At 37.6% G+C, this 21654-nt stretch overlaps 1 protein-coding gene across 1 annotated transcript in view; it reads left to right on the top strand.

Annotated features, from left to right (window-relative positions):
- RBMS3 (RNA binding motif single stranded interacting protein 3) overlaps window positions 1-21654 on the top strand; it is a 759514-nt gene that overhangs the window by 586897 nt on the left and 150963 nt on the right. Inside the window, exon 7 of the mRNA XM_074195636.1 lies at window positions 19207-19313. Coding sequence (XP_074051737.1) covers window positions 19207-19313 — 107 coding nt within the window. The remainder of the gene's footprint in view (window positions 1-19206; window positions 19314-21654) is intronic.

Raw genomic sequence — 21654 nt, 5'->3', positions numbered from 1 at the left:
ACTGATTGACTCACCATTCTACGGTCAAAGCTACAGCCTATGATCCTATGAATCCAGGTCCTCTGCCTCTATAAGAGGCAGTGTGATAATTAAATTAGCACTGGCTCTAGAGTCGGAGGATCTAGGTTCAAACCCCTCTTCTGTTGCTCCCCACCTCAAGCATCACTCTGCAGGAGGCCCTTCTTCATTCTGCCAGCTGCTGCCGCCTTTCCAACCAAGGTTACTTCTTGTCTGCCTCGCATGTGGCTTATGGATGTATCTGTTGTCTCCCTTGATAGAATGGAAGCCTCTCAAGGGCAGGGAGTTTTCTTTTTCAGCTCTATGTCCCCAACACTTAGCAAAAGTACTGTTTAAGAGATGACTATTGGTTGATTGATTACTGTGATGATTACTTAATAATCTAACCTCAATGATCTAACAAACATAAAGTACCGTCATCATCCTCATCATCATCATTTGCCTTCCCGAGTCTCAGTTTCCTCATTTGTCAAATCAGGTAGTTAGAGTTATCTACTAGAATTATCTATGATTCCATATCTCTAAATTCAACATTATTTATTCATGCTCATTTTAAAAGTTTCTCTTTTTTTCTTAGTATAGTGAGTTGCCGTCTCCATTAAGGGAGGAATTATATCTTAAGTGATTTCTGTATCCTCTCTAAATCTTGGCAAAGTCTTCTCCATGTAACAGATACTTAATAAATGATTGTTGAATTAAACCTGCTTCTCCTGTGAATCTAAGACAGTCACCAGGAACCTTGATCAGATTAAATTGCTTCTCTAGCTTCAGAGGAGTGCCTGCCACCCAGATCGAATCCCATTGTTAAGACAGCTGGGCTGCCTCCTTTCTGGAGAGAAACCTTGTTCTGGTGATGTTCCATTTTGGCAAATCAGTTATCACGTTTTTAATTGTGGAAGATATAGGTCAGACCCCTAGAAATATTTACATAGGTCTTTGGGGGAGAAACAAAAAATAAATAAAGACACTCCAAGTAGGTTATTGGTCCAAGGTGTGGCCTTAGAACATTTGGAGAAGATAAACTATGGAGTGACTGTTTATTTTAATCATATTTGTTTATTTCAATAGGCACTTACAGATGGCTCTTTCCTTACATTTTATAAACAGAGACACTTTGCAGCTATATACATCAGTTAATCAAATTTGGAGTCATTGGTTTTATTCTTTCCTGCACCAGACTCCAAAGATACCATGGGAGTACAATTATTTTTGTCTATCTTGACAGAACACATATGTTGCAATGTTTTAAAAAAAAACCAATGTTTTGGATTGGTCTTAATTAGTCTGTACTCATCAATTATGGGGGAGAGAGGATGATATCTACATGGCTATGTGGCTGGATTCTCCCCGAGTTGACCTAGTTTTTTGGTTTTATTTTTAATATGAAAAGCATTTTCTTCCTAGCTAGTAACTCAGTTGACTTCAGGAAGACTGTAAAAAGAAATATGGCGGCAAACATGGGAATGTCATAAATCTTATTCTAGCTATAAAATTAAAGGTTTACTTATGAAGGTAAAACTTCTTTCATAGGTTCTTCTATAATTAGTTTCTCTAAATCCCGGCAGATCAGAAATAGATGATGGGTCCCTTGATCGACTGAGGCTGAGGTATCCCTTAGTGAAGGTTAAAAGTTCCTGATGAAGGATGGTGAAAGACTATTGTCTAGGACATCAAAGGGCCCAGATTCAAATCTGTCCTTGGGCAAGTCAGTTAACTTTTCTGAATTTGACTTTTCTTATTATAAAATAAGACCTAAATGTTCTCTAAATTTCCTTCTGGCTCTATGATCCTCTAAACCTGTATACATGGATTAGTCTTCTAAGCTCCAGAGTTTAAATCCTAGGGTTCTCTATATATTATTTGAAAGTTGGAGCTGGGGCAGCTAGGTGCCACAGTGGATAGAGCACCAGCCCTGGAGTCAGGAGGACCTGAGTTCAAATTCGACCTCAGACACTAAATGATTGCTTAGCTGTGTGATCTTGGGCAAAGTCATTTAACCCCATTGCCTAGCAAAAAAAAAGAAAAAGAAGGAAAATTGGGGCTAGTAGTAGTGTCATTACCAAAGATTAAGATGCATGTCATCATGGAACCATTAGAAAATATCAGATACTAGTTTTAATTGTACTACCCTTATACAATAAGTAAAAGAGATTGACGTGTTTTGGACTATTATTGCATAATTTAGCTCTCTTAAGTTACCATTTTCTGCCAAATAATACGAACCTTGTTCCTGGCACAGCAGGAAAAGAGTCTCCCAGAGCACTTTTCTTCCTTACATGCTTCTGTTCACAAATTCGTATGGCAAGTGATTCAAATTAAGAATGCATCAGAGTGAAAGTCTGTATGCGTGTGAAACTTATGTGTACTCATATAGCAACCATTTCCTAGGTTCTTATTTCAGAAAAGTATTGCTTTTGCACCTCAGTCTTAAAGATGATTACAGGGTAATTAGCATTCATTCTTTTTTTTTTTCTCTGGAGCAATAACAACTTTGGGAATTGGAAAAAAGGTAGAAGTCAGGACCTGCCCTCAATATGCTAATGATCTATTGAGGAATAACAGGAAAATGCATATGGAAAACAAGCTATGTGTAAGATAAATTGGAATAATCAACAGAGCCAAGTCATTAAACAGGATTGAAACTTTTTTCCCCCTGCAGCTCTACCTGAAAGCATTTCAGAATTTACATATAGTGGGAGGCTCAGCTTTTCAGGTTATAGATGGGTGTTCATTCACCATTGTATCTACCTTGCATTATTGGACTTTTGGGGAAGAGATTCTTTTTTAAGATGTTATTTTGTTGTTGCTAAAAGGCTATCCTTTAGAGACCAGTTATCTAGTGAGAGGATAGTGACAAATTAAGTAATAGCAGGGCCTTGAATCCTGTTGCTTAGTCTTACTAAGGGTCATATAGTATATAGTAAGTAGTTAATGAATCTTTAATTGACGAACTTATCTTTGTAGCTTTTGTAACTCCCAACACAATGCACTTTTATAGTGTGATTATTCAGAGATATTTTTCGTTTTGTTTTGTTTTGTTTTCAAATAAGTTGAGATGTCAGTGTAAAAGTAGTTGTCATTTGAGGGAGGCGGTTAGAGGTTTTGTTTTGCTTTGAGGGTTTTTTGGGCCATTTGGGGAAGTCTGTTTCTCTGAAAAAATGTGCAAGGGATCATTGTTGTTCTTCAATAGTTTTTCAGTCCTGTCTCTTCATGGTCCCATTTGGGGATACTGGAGCGGTTTGTCATTTTCTTCTCCAGATCATTTTATAGATGAGGAAACTGAGGCAAAGAGGGTGAAGTGACTTGTCTGGAGTCACACAACTACTAAGTGTCTGAGACTGGATTTGAAATCAGGAAGATATGGCTTTCTGACTCCGGATCCAGTGCTCTATCAACTGAGACCAAGATTTATCCTGCAGGGGGTTGGTTCAAAACTTGATCTTATTCAGATTCAACCTTGTTGATAGACTCACAGATTTAAAATTGAAAGGGGTCTTAGGATCCCAGACTAAGCTTCCTCATCCTACATATGAGAAAACTGGGACTAATTCTGAGCGATGTGCCCACAATAACTGGCATTTGAACTCAGGTCCTCCTACTGCAGGGCTCTATTCTTCAAAGGACCCCTTAGCCTGTTCCTTAGAACCAATGCACAAATTTCCATTTGGGTCCATATGGATGAATAACTTTCTGTACTTGAGCACTTCATCCTGCAGCAGAGATGTGTTCCAAAAGCTTGTCCTGTGTTCAGAAGTGATGGTATTGTCTGATGGAGTCAATAGTTCTCATTCTCATCCAGAATCATTGCTATTGGCAGCTGAAGCTTATCATTACAGGCAAGATTTAAAATTACCCTGTACTCAGGACTGTAATTTTCAATATTAGGTCTTGAATCAGGGCCATGATACTCATAGAGTGAGGTAACTGCGACTCATTTAAAATTCATTTTCCCAGGAATCAGTCAGGCTAGAAATGTTCTATGTCCACTCAGGAGGATAAACTGGGATTATTTGGGACTTATTTTGATACTAAGCATCATAAACAGAACTAGTATATACCTCCCTTCATATCTAGCTTAAAAGAGAGAAACCAGAATGGTGAAAGGCATCCCATAGGAGCAACAGAGGGAAAAGAGGATGCCCAACTTGGGGACAAACAATCTCAGAGGCCACATGTGAGTTACTATTAAGAATAACTGAAGAAATTTAACCTAATTCATCTGAGCACCAGAGGGTAGAGCATGGATCAGAGACCAGAAGTTTAAAAGAGGCAAAAAAAACCCCTTTCTGTAAGGAAAAATATCTCATTTTTGAGAAATGAAATGGAATTCCTGTTGGGACTGTGGACTGCCCTTCATGGAGGCTGTCAAATAAGACCTTCCTGACGAAGTTCTAGAAGGTCATAGGAGGTACTCTTTTTCAAAGGTGGATTAGACTAGATGTCCTCTGAGATCCCACCGAGGTTTGAAGCTCTTTGATCTTAAGATTTGGGGACAGGCAGGACAGCCTACCTTGGTGAAGAACGGGCAAGACTTTTCTTCTGTCAATACATCTTGCCTTTGGGAACCCAGATGAAGAAGATGACTCTTCATTTCTTACTAGTATGAGCACCAATAAGCAGAGCAAGGGTCTCTTGAGCTACCTTCCCCAAACTGCCTGTGTTTTAGTTGACCCAAATCCAGGAGTGTCCACAAAAGTCAATACTATTTCCTCTATACCAATCTTTGACTCTACAAAGGTAGGTTCCTTCTTCCATTGTAATGATTTTGATCCTTCCCAAATGCCTTTGTTGGGGTCTTTGCGAGTTGGACACCCCTAAAAAATCTACTTTCCATTGGTCAACCTGATAATAAACTACTTCTTTAACTTGATTAAGTCTGTCACAGAGAATGGATATACAGTTCATCACTGGAAGTCTTTCCAGTTTGAGAGGTATTGCTGGATAATAGTGTTTTTTCAAAGAGGCTTGTTGAACCCAGTATTAACTCCACATCATACTGGAATATTGGAAGAAATCTTTAGTAGAGGTTATTCATAGAAGGTACAGAAATTTACCTGATTAGAATAACATTAAATAGCATTTCTGTAATGCTTTATAGATCATTTCACACAATTTTATGTGTTAGATGATATCATTATTCTGATTTTACCAATGATTTTCAGAAAATTAAGTGATGAGAGGTTAGGTAATTTACCTAGGGGAATCCAACTACTAAAAATATGAGAAAAAAATTTGAACTATGACCTATCCACTATTTTCCTAAGCTGCCTATTTTATACATCATTATTTTGCTTTGACTGCATGGATATGTCCTAAGAACCTTTCTAGACAATTGGACATATTACATTTCAAAGGACAACTCTCTCCCGTCCACCTTTTATTTGAAAGGTTTTCTGAAAAAATACAAAGGCAGGAAAGAAATCAGATAGGTTCTCCCATCTTCTATCTAAAAGAATACCTTAAATGGACTTTCTCTTCTATGTTCCAAAATATAGTCGTTGGTGAGAATCTCCATAAAGGAATAAATCTGGAATCTATTTGTTCTTTATGTGTAGATCTATAGCAGAAGAGGCCAGAGTGCCAACCAACTTGGGACAATGTTGGTGAAAATTGAAATAAATACAAAAATAGCTTGGCATGTTTTGTGGCTGAGGGCAAATGCTTCCAATTATACTCTATGGAGTAAACGCCATTACTCACATATTTGAAATGGAAGTCCACCCTGGGATGCTTGAATATTTTCTCTATTCTCTGTTTGGTTCTATTTGTTTGCTTTGCTCACTTGTTGAACTACATTTGTCGAAAGAAAACAAGTTTCATCATTTTCCCCCTCAAGGGACAAAGATACTTATTTCTTTATCAAGGTTTTTTAAAAATGATTTTCCTAGACATTGACACACCCTTTGCAAAGTCTACAGACATGTGGAGCCTAAGGTGGCCTTTGAATTGAGATGACAAGCCTCTGCACATTGGTAGTGTGAAATTAGCCTGGAGAGTAAACAAAGGTAGAACAATCTCAGGGTGGCCGTTAAACATAAGGAGCCGTTGCATGGCATAGAATAAGGGGGCATGGAGGTTGTACCAAACAATAATAACTCCTTGTCCCAGGAGTGAAGTTTTAAAAAGACAGGAAGAGTTCAGGAAAAATTGAGGAATGGTCCTACAATCCTATTCTGTCTCTGAACTTACAGCCCATCAATTGAAAGAAGAAGGATAGAATGAAGGAGGCTTAGCTGAAAGGACATAAGAGTTACCTTCAAAAATAATTATGTGGAAGAGACTTACTCTGTTTGGCTCAAAAGGGGAGAAATAAGAGATATGGGTATAAGTTATAGGGAAACTTATTGAGTCTTCATGTAATGGAAATTTTCTCTGACAATGAAAGCTGTCCCAAATCAAAGTTGCCTTAGGAGCTGGTGAGCTCCTTAAATACTGGCTTTCTGGATCACCCATTCAATTAAATCTTTTAACATTTATTAAATAGTCATTCAATTAGCATTTATTAAATCTTTCCTATGTGGGTGATGAGTAGCTGGGTAGTACAGTGGATGGAGTGCCAGGTATGGGGTCAAAAAAGACTTATTTTGTGAACCTCAAACACTTACTGAGCAAATGACTCAGATTTTATACCAAAATTACAGATGCCTAATAGGAGAAAAAAATAAAAATATGTAAAAGGAATTCTGATCTTAAATTCTGGCCCTAGTAACTGAGAAGTGTACAATATGTTTCATATGAGCTCAAAATTGAGGGTCATTTTTGTACCATGCCTTGAAACATTTTAAAGTTAGCCACATGTATACAAAAAACTAGTTGAGTTCTACCCAGAGAACTTTCTTCCACTATCTCAGAGATGGATGCTATTTTTAAGGGAAAATTAAGATGCAACTGGTACCTTGATTTCAAAACTATTATTAATGAGTAAAGAAATAAATATTTTCCACTTGAATTGACTTGATCTTCATGAATGTATAAGAAGCTCCTCTATCCTTACTTTCAGGAAGTGAATTAGCACTTAGTATATGGGTTTATAAAGCAGTCATAACTAGCAGTTTTGATACCTTGGCCAAGTCCATTCAATATGCCACCAAGTCAACTTTGGGGTAACTTTTTCTGGGGGAAGAGCCCTATGGAACAATCTTATAGAGAAATCTGTAGATCCTGGAATACCACAAATATGTTGATTAGGGAGGTATCTTCACTTAGGGTACAGCTGCCAGGGGGTAACATGTACCAACCTGTAGCACTCTCTTTTAACTAGTTATCAACTGGCTCAATTGTGTCTATGCTACTAAAAAAGTATCAGTTCTATCAGTGCTTCATAGATTTCAGTTTTTTGAGATATAACTCCAGTTGCTCAATCTTAGTTTTATCTTACGTCAAATAGTATGCAGACTATTTTGGGGGAAGTATTTGTAAAATCGACAGATCTGTTCAACCTCAAACATTTGTGTCCCCTATAGAACATATGATTTTTTAGAGCAAGTATGTATCTCTTTTTTTATTTCTAGAATCTAATGTGGTATCTATCATATGAGTGTATATGTCTGTCTAATCAGTGGAGGGAACTAATGATAAACTTTTTTTTCAATAAATCTGTATTTTCCTATCTATAGCCTTTGAGAGTTAACTTGGGCTCTTAAGGATTAAATAATCAGCCCAAGGAAGATCACATAGTCAGTTTATTGTTAGTATGTACTAAAATTCAGGTCCTTATTCTGAGTTCTCTCTCTCTCTCTCTCTCTCTCTCGCTCTCGCTCTCGCTCTCGCTCTCGCTCTCGCTCTTGCTCTTGCTCTCGCTCCTCCCTCCATCTGTGTTTGTGTGTCTCTGTCTTTCTCTGCATCTCACTTTCTCTCCTTCCCTCTTTCTCATTAGACCTCATTAAAAACAATCCTAATAATTCACATTATAGTGCCCCCTTTCTTTTTCCCTTGGGATTTTACTATGTGATTAAAAACAATTTGAATAATACCAGCATTTTGAATATATTTGACAATTTTTCATCAAAAATAATTTTCCATGCAGACTGTTCCTATCTAAATATCAGAGATGTCTATAAAAGATTTCTTTAAAGAAAAATCTGCGTGTGTGTGTATTTCACTGGAAATAGAACTTTTAAAGGACTGGGAAGTGACCTTGAGGAGATAATGTGTGTGTGTGTCTTTGTGTATGTGTCTGTGTGTGTACGTGTGAGTGAGCAGATAGGATCAGAGCTAAACCATTTTAATTAGACATCCCTATGATTTTCCCTTAATAGGGTATTTTTCTCCCATGTTCTATTTTCTCATTGAAAGGGAGGAGCCAAAAGGCAAACTGGAAAGTTCCAGAAGTCACTTGTCTACTGAGGAGTACTCATCCAATTTGCTAAGTGTCAAAATAAGCTTTGCATTCAGCTGAGATGATTGCTCTCTTATTTGTTCCCATAAAATGAACTGAATTTTACCTTCAACGAATAACTTTTGTTTCATCTATGAGAGCCATTAAATTTTCTGCCTCTGCCCTTTCCCTTCTGAGATTTGGTTTCCTCATCAAGTTATTTTTTCTTTCAATATAATTATTATGAAAAAGATTAAAAAATACTTCTTAAGGCAGAGAGGTGAGCTCAAGATAATTACGTAGGCCATAATATAGTTTATCAAAAAGTAATTTGCCCTGTCTTGTTTCAGACAAAAACTCCAGCTGTTCTCTTCTTTAATTGTTGCTTTGGGGTACTTTTCTGTTCAACAAAGCCGTTTCCCCATATTATAGAATTATCTATGTAGAGAGAGAAAGCAAGGAGATCTAACCGAAGCCATAAACCCATTGCTAAGTTTCCCAAATAGAAAATGAGGGAGATTGAGACACTTCAGTTATTGAATTTACCTCTTCTACCATTCTTTCCCAGTGCTGCTTTCACTTTTCTTTTTTTGGCGGGGTTGCAAGGCAATGGGGTTAAGTGACTTGTCCAAGGTCACACAGTTGGGTAATTACTAAGTGTCTGAGGTTGCATTTGAACTCAGGTCCTCCTGACTCCATGGCCGATACTCTGTCAGTGGCACCAACTTAGCCACCCCCTGCTTTCACCTTTTTAAGTTTATTTTAATATCCATTGTACCTAGGGCCACTGAAGAGAAACAAACAAAAAAAAATCATAAAACTTTGAAGTCAGAAAACATCTCAGAGGTCATCTAGTCTAACTCAAACACTGAACAACAGGGAACAGTCATCCTGCCTTTCCTTTATGGGAAACCCATTCCTTTGCAAAGCAGCTCCATTGATATCTTCCTTAATTAAAGAAGTTTTTCTTTATGTCATCTTTACATCGGTCTTTGGAACTAGTCTGACCATTTGTCAGATATGTTATGGTGGGGTTTGCTTTCACATAATGGTTGACCTGGATTAACTTCATCAATTCTTTCAGCTCTCAAATTCCTTGATTCTATATTAATGATGAGACACAGATAACTCACACTTTTTTCATCAATGCCAGTCATCAATTTTCTTTGTAACTTGCAAATTTGGAGAGTGTCCTAGAATACTAAGAGGAAGCTAATTGACTTGCCAGAATTATGAATTTATATGTATATGTAAATATATGTATGTGTATATATCCATACATGTAGACCTGTATACACACATGTATACATAGAAAGTGGTTCCCTTTGTGTCTTTAGAATATCATTGAGAAAATGATTGCCTTCTTCCAGGGATGACTTTCCATCCAACAATTCATTCGATGGAATTCTATCAAACAGTCCTCTGAACTCTTTGAGATCTGTTTTCTCCAAATCTCAAGTACATGTTCGATTAAACCAATATCTACATTCCTCTATGACAAAGTCTAGGATGGAATAAGGAAAATAATTTCTCTTTATTTGGGTTTTCCAACTTTTGAAGAATGAACTTATCATTAGAGCAATACTGATATCAAGAATATTGCAGCAGATTGCTTGATAATTGAATCCTCACTCTGTCCCATCACTATAATAACATGCTTTAATGTGAGGTTTATAATTGGTTTCTTAGTAGTTGCTTTTTCTGTACTGTTGATCCAGAAGCATTATTTAATGACAAAATCATTTGTTTCTTCAACTTCTGAACTTTATCCAGATATTCTCCATCCTATTTCTTCCTCCTTATTCTAGGATTTCCTCACAATACCTTTTTTAAAGGTTTTGTTGTTGTTGCTGCTGTTCTTTTAGCAAGACAATGGGGTTAAGTGACTTGCCCAAGGCCACACAGCTAGGTAATTAGTAAGTGTCTGAGGCCACATTTGAACTCAGGTACTCCTGACTCCAGGGCCGGTGCTTTATCCACTGTGCCACCTAACTGCCCCCACAATACCTTTTTAAAACACACCGCCTTTCTCTTTTTAGAATATAGATCCCCTGATACAATAGACAGAGCACCAACCCTGGAGTCAGAAGGACCTGAGTTCAAATCCAGTATCACCCAGAACCATTGTCCGTCCAATCACTGATTTTATACCAAGCCCGAGTAATTACATGCTAGCATCAGGACCTCTAGAGTTCTAATTTTTTAGTGCTCAATTCTTTAAATATACTTGAGGTTTGTGGCAGCAAGGTGACATAGCCTTGCAGTCAGAGGGACCCAAGTTCAAATCTGACTTTAGACATTTACTAGCTCTGTGGTTTTACCAAAAGCCATTTTTCATGGTTTTTGCCTTCTGTAAATTTCTGTAATTCTTCCTTCTTCTTCCTATTTCTATAGAAGGTAACTTGGAAAGTATGCATAAGCAGTCTTCTCCAGCCTACTCTTTTTAATTAAACACCCTTTGGATTTGATTTTTAAGACATCTGGCAAATATATTCTAAGAAACCTTTGGTAGAGTATTCCATCTGACCATCAACTATTTTAAGCCTTTATCCAGAAATCTAAAAAAATTCAGTTCTAAAATCCCACCTTTTTAAGCAGATATCTTCTTCTGCTCTATTTTTCACCCTTCAATGAATACCCATGAAGAAAACATAATTTGTGTCCCCGTGGTCGTTAGTTTCTTGTCCAAGATGTCAAAACAATTGGAAGAATATTTCAGATTTCTCCTAGATGTGTCATTTTCTGAAAATGTACATCATTAGAAAAGGTAGTAGATGTTCATTTTTATCTACTTTGTGAAGACTTCTATTAGGTCTTGAATAGATGTCTCAGGAAGATACCAGCCCTCTTTATTGATGTTATTAGCTTGACAAATAGAAGCTTCAGCATCTCTGAATAGAGAATCACTGCTACTGCTCATTTCTTCTTTCTTTGACACTTAATGACCTCTCATCAGATAGGATCTTTGATCCTGATCTGTCCCTTCTGAAAATTCAATCAGGTCCTCCTGAGAGGTCACCATTTGGATTCAAATCTAGCACCTGTTTTTGAGTAATATTCTCTCATCTAAGTTCTGTTCCTATATCAGTATTGTGGGGCAGAGACATCTGATCATTAATTTTTAAAACCATGTTTTTATATACAGACCTCAGTATAATATAAACTCTTCCAATAAAATGTTGAGTTCCCTTGGAAGAGAGACTCAGATTTCTGTTTTTGTCTCCCTAAGAGGAAGTGTTGCATAGTATCTAGAAAGCCATCAAAAGAGCCAGAAAGATCTAGACAGAAGACGGATATCTGACAAGCATCTGGGCAAGTTACTGCAATTCTCCATCCCTGATGGCCACTTCTCTAATGTACGGCTTTCTTTTGGGAGCCTCCACTGGAAGAAGTGCCCAAGTCACCCATGCTGATTTGTTCTCTAACTATCCATCTTCTCTCCATTTTCGCCATTCAACTCCCTTTCATATGCTGTCTTCCCACAGAAGAGTGTGAGCTCCTTGATACTAGAGACTGTTACCTTTGTTCATATTTGTGTTCCCAAAACCTGGCATGCAGGAAACACTAGATCTAAGAGAATCTCAGTATTCTCCATCAAATTTCTAAAACTGACCATTGCAAAGAGGATGTCAATCTACATTGGTAGAGAATGTATCCTCACTTGGGAATTTCCTAAAACAAAGGAGCCCTATTCTGTATCTACTACCTTGTATATTTGTTTTGTTGTCTTTTGGGGTATTTTTTTTTAGTTTTTTTGCAAGGCAAATGGGGCTAAATGACTTGCCTAGGGCCACATGGCTAGGTCATTATTAAGTGTCTGAGGCTGGATTTGAACTCAGGTCCTCCTGATTCCTGGGCTGATGCTCTATCCGCTGCACCACCTAGCCACCCCTTACCTTGTATATTTAAAAAGAAAAACCAAAAAAACCCTATACCCATAATTTCTTTAGTGTAAGGAGTTCTCAGTGGCAAACCCCTTCTACTAATGCAAACTGGCACTTTATCTGATATTTATAGTTTTATCTGCCTAGAGCTTTGAGAGATTAACTGGTTCGGGGTCATACAGCTGGTAAATGCTAACTCCACCACCTCCTGCCTTACATGTGGAGTCATTTCAATGCCTCAAATGGAGTCATTTCAGTCTTGTCCAACTTTTCATGACTCCATTTGAGGTGCTATTGATAGAGATACCAGACTGGTTTGCCTTTTCCTCCTCCAGATGATTTTGCAAATAAAGAAACTGAGGCAAACAGAGTTCAGTGACTTGCCTGGAGTCACATAACTAGTAAGGGTCTGGGGACAGATTTGAACTCATGATGAAGCATCTTCCTAATTCCAAACCCAATGCTCTATCTGCTATGTCACCTAGCTGACAATATAGTCAGTGCTTGCTGTATTTTGTTGAAGTGATTACACAAAATCTGTTACAAATATAGGAGTAATTTCTTCAAAAATAACTGTAAAAATCTATGGGGAATAGCATGGCAATGTAGAAAGGACCAGAGTCCATCCCATTCCTTTGCTCCTTAGCAGGGAATGACCTTAGGTAAGTCATTTAACTTAAGTGCAACTCAATCTCTTCACCTGACAAAGGAAGAGATTGGCCTCTGTGATTCCTTCTAGTTCTGGGTCTACCGTCTTCTGAATTGATTTGTGTTGGTAAGCCTCACAAAGAGGAGAAGCATCTTTGAGGCTGGTGCTATTGGGTTCAAGTGGGCTATAAGCAAAGGTAAAAATTTCAGTGGTTCCTAAAATGTCCATATGGAGCAAGCCATCAAATTAAAAATTATAATGCTCATTTCATTGTAGGAAGTCCTGTCCATTTAAACCAACAATCACCAGTCACCTATTACCCCATCATGTCACCTGGATCCTTTAAAATGGTCTTTGTTTAAAATAGTCCAAATCTGAAGGGCTAGTAATAAGCCGCCATGCAAGCACCCAGTAATTACTCCTTCATAATTACAGTACAGTTTTATTGCTGTGCATTGTTATAATTATCTTTTAAACACTCCCCATTTGCATGATAGACCATAATGTCTCCAAGCACATTGTAATCCGTGGATTATAAGAGAGTCTCACTCCCATGGAGGACTCTTTTTCATTCATTTTCTATTTTAACTACTGTTAAAAGAAACTAAACAAAATAAATTGACACCGTAAAGCCACATTAAAGAAATATAGGGAATGTAATATTTTCTCTGTGGAACAAAACCTTCGTATTCTGGAGTGGTTTTCATCATCCCCCTGAATGTGTCACACCCCATCAGTTGAGGTGCCAGCCAGATCCTGATGGGACCTCTGCCGGCAGCCACAACAAGCAATGTTCCTTTCCTGACCTCCATCTTAATCGCTTTCCACCAACAAGCCTGAAATTGATTACGGCTATTCAAGGACTTGATTTAAACAAACCCAAACAACAGAGTCCAGAAGGAAAAGAGGCTGCCAATTGGAATGCATAACGAGGCATGCAATGTCTTGGGGAGCAGCCTCCCCAATGCCCTTGCTTCCTAATGGAAGGAGGTTAGGTGATTTGAGCTTCATTGAGCTCCCTCTTTCCCCCTGGCTCTCATTAGAACTTTTACTACTGGTTCAGAATCCCCCAAGTCCTAGCGCTATGCCCCCAACCCAAATTAACTTGGATTTATTTTGTATTTTAAATATCGACTTTGACATTCTCCTATTTTTACAAGCTGTCTCGGTAATGGCTTGTTGATTGATCGATGAATGAACCAAGCAAGCTACTAAGCAGAGAGCAAGCTATGAAGATTATTTTTGTCATTACATCTGACCTTTCGTGTCTTAATGATGCTTTGGAAAATCCATTTGGTGCTGATGGTAGTCTTTCTCAAAATGTGGCATGAATTTGGAGAGCTCTGAGTCTGCCATCCTTATTTTATCATAATCACTTTCAAAATAAAGATTGGCTGGCAAGGAATATGAGAGCCATTATCGACATACTTATTAGATCACTGGGCCCAGAGTCAGTAAGATCTGATTTCAAATCTGACTTGAGACATTTATTCACTCTGTGACCCTAGTAAAGTCATTGTACCCAACTGCCTCAGTTTCCTCATCTGTAAAATGGGGATAATAACAATACTTATCTTACTGCATTATTGTGAGGATCATCACTTAAATATTTGTAAAGTACCTACTATAATTCCTGAGGTATAATAGTATTTATCCTTCATTTTTGAAGAAGATCACGACATCAGGGAGGTGATGCCATGACAAACATGTGAATTGAAATGGAGTGAGGAGGTACTGGGCTAAGTCATCAGTCTCACTTTCTCCTCCATAGTCATCTGGGTCCAGAACTTAATAAATATTTATTCTTTTTTCCCTCTTCCCCCAATATATTTTATGCGATTGAACCTTGAGACTTGGGAGGTTTTTAAATATTAGAAAAATCATGTCACTGGAATACAACTAAATGCCTTCCCCCAACCCCTGACTTTTTCCCACATCTCTTCATGTTAAAATCATTTGAAATTATTGAAGCTTTTTAGGTACTCTTGAAATCCTAAAACCCAGATTCCAGGGACATCTTCTGTGTTTAAGAATTGTGAATGTTGTTGAATTATGTCATGGGCCATGATTCTATATTAATGGAGGATTTTCTTCTTGGACAATGCCAGATACCTCTGTGTCTTGGGCCACTTGTAGGAAGAGATCTAGATTGTATTATCTCTCCATTGTCTTTCCCTATCAGCGAAGGACTGTTTTGAAAATGTCTACCATTTCTATTAATACCATTTTATTTTTACATTACATTTCCAAATATTCCCCTCCTCTTCAACCCACTGAGTCTTCTCCTGAACCAGAAAAATCTTAAGAGTTCAGTCACACTTAAATATCAACCACCTCTATCAACATATGAATCATTCCATAGTCATAGTCCTCCCCTTTCCAGAAGACTCAGGGTGGTTCATTTGGTCATTCCTCCTTCTCCAAGTTTAAGCTTAGACAGTCAAATTTTATAACTTTTAGCTTTACATTATTTTGTTCTTTGTTCATTGTTTTCCTGGATCTGTTTACTCCAGTCATCACCAGTTCATACAAATCTTCCTATTTTTCTTTGAATCACTAATGTTCATTGATTCTTACAGCATATTATCCAATTGCATTCATTTACTCCAAGTTTTTTTAGGCATGACCCAGGCCAAAAAGCATCTACTTTGTTTCTTTCCTTTTTTTTTTTTTAAGGTTTTTGCAAGGCAAATGAGGTTAAGTAACTTGCCCAAGTCCACACAGCTAGGTAATTATTAAGTGTCTAAGGCGAGATTTGAACTCAGGGATTCCTGACTCCAGGGCTGGTGCTCTATTCACTGCACCACCTAGCCGCCCCTTCGCTACCTAGCCACCTCATGTGCCACCTAACTGCCCCCACTTTGTTTCTGATGATTGACAACCATAAAAGTGATTTCTATGAATTTGTTGGTATATGTGGTCAGTCCTGTGTGCTTGTCAACCTCCATCCTCAACCTTGTAATTTATTTAGATTCTTAGAGATCCTTTACAAATGGTTTATTCCCAAAGCTCTTTCAGGCTTGGGACCAGGAGAATCATTTTGTCATGGATCTGTGACCCTGATAAAATCACGGTTCCTTTCTTCCGATGTTGACTAAGCAGGGTAGGACTGGATGGTCCCTTCCACCTTCTCCATCGATCATTCCATTATCCTTCCTTCACAGGTGAGAAAACTGAGATTGAGAAATGAAATTAACTTCTCGGGGTCATGCAACAAGAAAACATATTTAGTTCTAACCGGCTAGCATAGAGACCAAATAAGGTGAATGCCTCCACATTTGCTCTTCCCCAGAATAATGGCTTTTCAACAAAAGCCACTGATACACAGAGCTGACTCACTTTAAGCTCACAGGATTTAATTCTCCTCTCCAATAATGTTCTGGAGTCAGAAGTACATTCACCCTATGCCTCTGAATATAGAGGAGCCAAAAAATTTTTACTGAAGGAACTATTCCTTCATGCACAGAATTTCCATTTATTGAGGGGACCCCAGGGGCATCTCAATCACGCTCTCAAATATAATTTTAATCTTGCCTGTAAAAAAAATCCCAGAACTGACTCATGTGGGAAAGCCCAAACGTTAAAGGCAATCAGTGTTGTTCAGTCCTTTCATTTGTGTCTGACTGTTCGTGACCCCATTTGGGATTTTCTTGGCAATGATATGGAATGGTTTGCCGTTTCCTTTTCTAGTTCATTTTATGGATGAGAAAATGGAAGTAAATAAGGGCTAAGTGACTTGCCCAAGGTCACACAGCTAGTAAATGTCTGAGGCCTGATTTGAACACAGGAAGAAGAGTCTTCCTGACTCCATCCAGCTACTCCAAGTATAACCATTATTACACATTATTATTGAATATGATGTCACAAGACCTGCTATCATATCCAACCTCTGATATTAACTTAGTCTGACTCTTGGGACATCCCTAGATTGAACAGAAACTCGTTGAGGTCAGGATTGGTTTCCCCAGTATCTATACGAGTTTCTGTTCAATCTGGAGAGCTCCCAAGAGGGCAAAACAATTTTTTGTAATTTGAAAGCTCCTGAAATATATGAATTGACCCAATTCTCTCAGCATCTCTGTAAAATCAGCAGAGTAGATCTTACTCATACAGCGTTCTCTGCAATACCCCATGATGTCCTTCTCATTGCTTAAATGACCATTTTCTCCATATTTCACTCCTATTTACGGAGAAACTAGACACCAACTACATTGTATGAGAATTTCCAGTATGAGCCCAGGATTCTTCAGGACAAGTAGAAAATTTCTGAATATGCTGTTTCATGAGTTTACTATTCCTCTTTGCTGATGTTCCACATGCTGATAAATGTTCATCTCATCCAAAACAAACCTCGCATCCATTGTAATTCATCCATTCATTCATTTTGTGGTATCTTGGTTATCCACTGTGGATATGTTGCTTAATAAGTGAGAATCTACTGGGAATGATAACTGTAAGGATATCCAAATGGCAGTAGCCAATTCTCATAGGATGCCATTCTTGGAATATCACCATCTTGAAATAAGCTGACATTCTTTAAAGCTCTTAGAAGTCCAGCATTGGGGAAACAATGTGTTCATTTTGATCACTTCTAATTGGTGACTGATTTTACTTTGAGTTGGGTGGCACCTAGGTTCATGTGGGTCTTAAAATGTCCTTAGAACACACACACACATCCAAATGGACACTCAATTTAATGAGGACTCTAGAATACCACGAGAACACTTCTTGCCATTAAGGGGAGAGAGTTTAGACTGGGAAGGTAATCATCTAAAATATAGTCATTTGGAGGAAGGAACTCTTCTTCTGGTAGCTTCTTAATCTAGGAAATTATTTTGGCTAACTAGATGCTAAATCCTCTTCCCAGGATCATAGAATCATAATTTGAGAGCTGAAAAAAACCCTCAGTGTTCACTCAGTTTAAATACATCATTTTTCTAGTTGAAGAAACTGAAGTCTTTGACTTTTTCTGAGGGCACACTGGTGGTAAGCATTGAAGGCTGGACTTGATCTAGCCAACTGAATAATGAATAAGCAGCAATGACACATAACCTTGTGTGGGATCACAAAGACAAAAAATCAGTTTTCATAAACCTGAAGGAACTTCTCTTCCTGTGAGGGAAACTGAGGAAAAGTATGTATATAAAGAACAAAATACAGAATGCTACTTCAGGGACCCTTGATTTTTTTCTCTTTGACAGAGTCCCCAGAGTTCTCTCACCTCCTGAGCACTTTTTCTTTCCACCATTTCATGCTGGGTGATTCTATAATGCTAAAGACTGAAAGAACTTTCAATGCCAACTAAATATCAGTAACTTGAGTTGGAGCCCTGGTTGCCCAGTTCTAGTTTTAGCTTGGGGAAGAGAGTGGAAAGCAACCAGCATGACCATCATTTTTTTTTCCTCATAGAAGTTGGGGAATGAATGCCATACCCTAGGGCTCCCTCCTTTCATTTTTAGTGGTTTCACACCCCAATTGTTCATTTTGTTGTGAATGTCCACACTGAGATTTTGATGACTATTGTCACTTCAGGGGAGATCTCAGTGGGAGACTGAAGAAAGGGAGGTAAAGATGCCTTCAGTCACTTGTCTTTTTGAAATTACAGATAATTTATTGGGGAAGCAACTAATTTTACTTACTTGGCAAAAAGATTCCTTTTTTTCAACTGAAAATGCTGCAAGCATCTATTTCAAAAACTGAATCTGGCATAGTTTCTACTATAAAAACAGAGCTGCTCTGAGAAAGAACTATTTATCCCCAAAAGTGATTTGTTCAGTTGTATCTAACTCTGTGTGACCCCATTTGGGGTTTTCTTGGCAGTGATACTGGAATGGTTTGTCATTTCCTTTTATAGCTCATTTTATAGATGAAGAACTGAGGCAAACATGGTTAATTGACTTGCCCAGAGTCATACAGCTAGGAAGTATCTGAGATCAGATTTGAACTCAGGAGGATGAGACTTCCTGATTCCAGGAAACTCTACTCAATGAGCCACCTAACTGTGCAACAAATTTTGGCCATGAATATGTACCTAAGCTAACTGAGAATAATGCCATGCTTCTTATGTTTTTGATGTTTTTCATGAATTAATGATTTTTAAGCAATATCAGTTATTTTACAGTTTTGCTAGTGACCTTTTTTTTTCTAAACTTGTGTAGCTAGAATAACTGCCAACAGAGCCAGATTTAAAAAAGAGACCAAAAGGAGGTACAGGGGCAGGATTTGACTTCAAAAGATCCCCATTGCAAAGCATCACTGTTCCCCCAAAACCATTAATAATAATCATCATTTCAAGGGGAGATGTTGCTAATGCAGACTCTGGTTTCTTGTCTTTTCAGCCCCCACTGAGCCTTTGCTGTGTAAATTCGCAGATGGAGGGCAGAAGAAACGTCAGAATCAAGGCAAATACACACAGAATGGAAGGCCGTGGCCAAGGGAAGGAGAGGTGAGTGGCGATGGGCGACCGTTCTCCAGGCAGGACTTTGGCAGCAGCTGCCTGGTCTGTCAACATAGCTGACTTTGGGGACCATAATAAAATAGGCAACTACAGAAATCCCAGTAGCTTCAAAGAGGGTGAGAGAGTATGCTGATGCTAACGCGTTCTGGATCAAATTACATTAGAAGAATTTGGAGGCCTTAGAATTAGTCCCATTTCTACCATTATAGTGAACCCTCTGTCTCCAACTAGACTTGGGCATGGACGAAAAACCAGTCAACAGGGGATTGTTCTGAGATGGAGAAGATTGTGAAATAAGAGGATAATTGTTGCCAGAAGTATTTCCATGTAAAGTCAGCAATGGGCTCACTCTTTCTAAATCGAATCTATCTATCTATCTATCTATCTATCTATCTATCTATCTATCTATCTATCTATCTATCTATCTATCTATCTATCTATCATCTATCTATCTATCTATCCTGTATTATCTAGCTAGCTATCTTTCATCATTCTATCTATTTCTTTTAAGAATTAATATCTGCTTATTTAGTGAGAGAATAACTACACATATTTTCTGTTTCTCTCCTTTGATGGATGTTAAGAAGAATTCTGTATTTCCAACTACATATATATGCATGGATAAACATACACTGAGAGATAATATTGTGTTAGGGAATGGATCTAAATATTAGGAAGGTTTGTGTTCAGATCTAAGCTGGGATACTTATTCATTTTGTTACCCCAGGCAAGTCACTTGAACTTTAGGTGACTTTCCAAAACGTTAAGGCAGATAGCACTCCATCAGGAATTTATAATACTAATAAAATCAAGGGTTTAATCAAGTACACATACATACGCACACCTATATAATGACTACATCCAGAGATATAACTAGGCAGACGGATAATAGGTACAAAGGTAAGTTACAGAAAGATTCATATCAATTATTACATTTTCTTGGTAGGCAAGGGAAATGTAAACACACATGTGCATGTGTCTATATATGGATACACATGTGTGCATGTTTTCTATACATATCAACACACTATCTAAATATGTGTGTTCATATGTGTATTCACAGGTGTGTCTCATTATACATATATTTCATGTATTTGCATGGGTATGTATAGAGGGCATATATGGAAATGCACATGTGTGTTTATATGCATGCAGATCTAAGTTTATGTCACACATGTTTATATGACTACATATATATGTAGTATGCCTACTTATAGATAGATAAATGGAATACGTAGCAGTACATAAATGTATATTTCTACATAGAGAGAGATGAATACCACAGGTATATTATATAAATTTATACATGTATTTTATCTACTTAATCTATATCTACATATGTAGATTCAAAGACGTACCATATATGTATGTTCACATATAGATATGTATATGTTTTCTACATATCTATTTATAGAGATAACTATATATAGAATATTAATATTTGTGCCTGTTTGTGTTTATATACATAGATATAACATAATTCATGATAAGGCAGGAGAATATCTCTATTCCTCTTGAAGCATTTTGTATGTAATCAAAACAACAATATAGCAGAACTATTATTTGCTAATTATAAGAGCTAGCATGTATTTAACGCTCTGCGATTTGCAGGGCGCCTCACAATGTTACCTCTTTTGGTTTCTATGTTTTGTTTAATAGCATATTAAAGATTGCAAACTCCTGTACATATATGGCCTCATTTGGAGTTAACAGCAACCCCATGTTTTAGGGTCTTTGAGTTCTATTACAGGAAGTATAATGACCTTGAAGTCTCGCCATCTTCTTTCTTACTCGTTTTGCTGAAAATAAATACTCCAGGTTTTTCCATTTGCCAAACAAAAACCCTCCTTTGTGAACTCACCCATTGGGTCAGAACCAGGAAAGAACTAAACTACCTCTTACCTTGTCATGATCTTTTAAAGTCCTTCTTCCCTGTTTTGAATATGAGTTCCCTGGAGTTTTTATTTGCTTTAGGAGCACTTGGTACAAGTCAAAATTTTATTGTCTGATTTTTCCCTCTATTTCATGATATATGAAATATGATAAAAATATGAAAGAATGAGCTGAAATACCCTCAATCATACCCCTAATGAGCAAGATTCAAACCTAGATCTCTTTCTGCCAAGTCCATTGGACCAAGTCCATTGAAGCAATGGGCCAAGGCTATTTTGTTGAGGATTCTCTTTTATTAGTATTATTAATTCCTGAAATCATGGTCTATGCTCTGCTTTTTCGTTCATTGAAAATGACAACAACACTTATTTGTGACCATTAATCATGGACAAGGAATAATGATCTATGCCAATACTTGATTTTTGGCATTTAATCC

Source organism: Macrotis lagotis, chromosome 7 (genome assembly GCF_037893015.1).
Source record: "Macrotis lagotis isolate mMagLag1 chromosome 7, bilby.v1.9.chrom.fasta, whole genome shotgun sequence".
Classification (NCBI taxonomy): Eukaryota; Metazoa; Chordata; class Mammalia; order Peramelemorphia; family Peramelidae; genus Macrotis; species Macrotis lagotis.
Note: the sequence above shows the minus strand (reverse complement) of the source record. Positions and strands in the feature narration are given on the sequence as shown.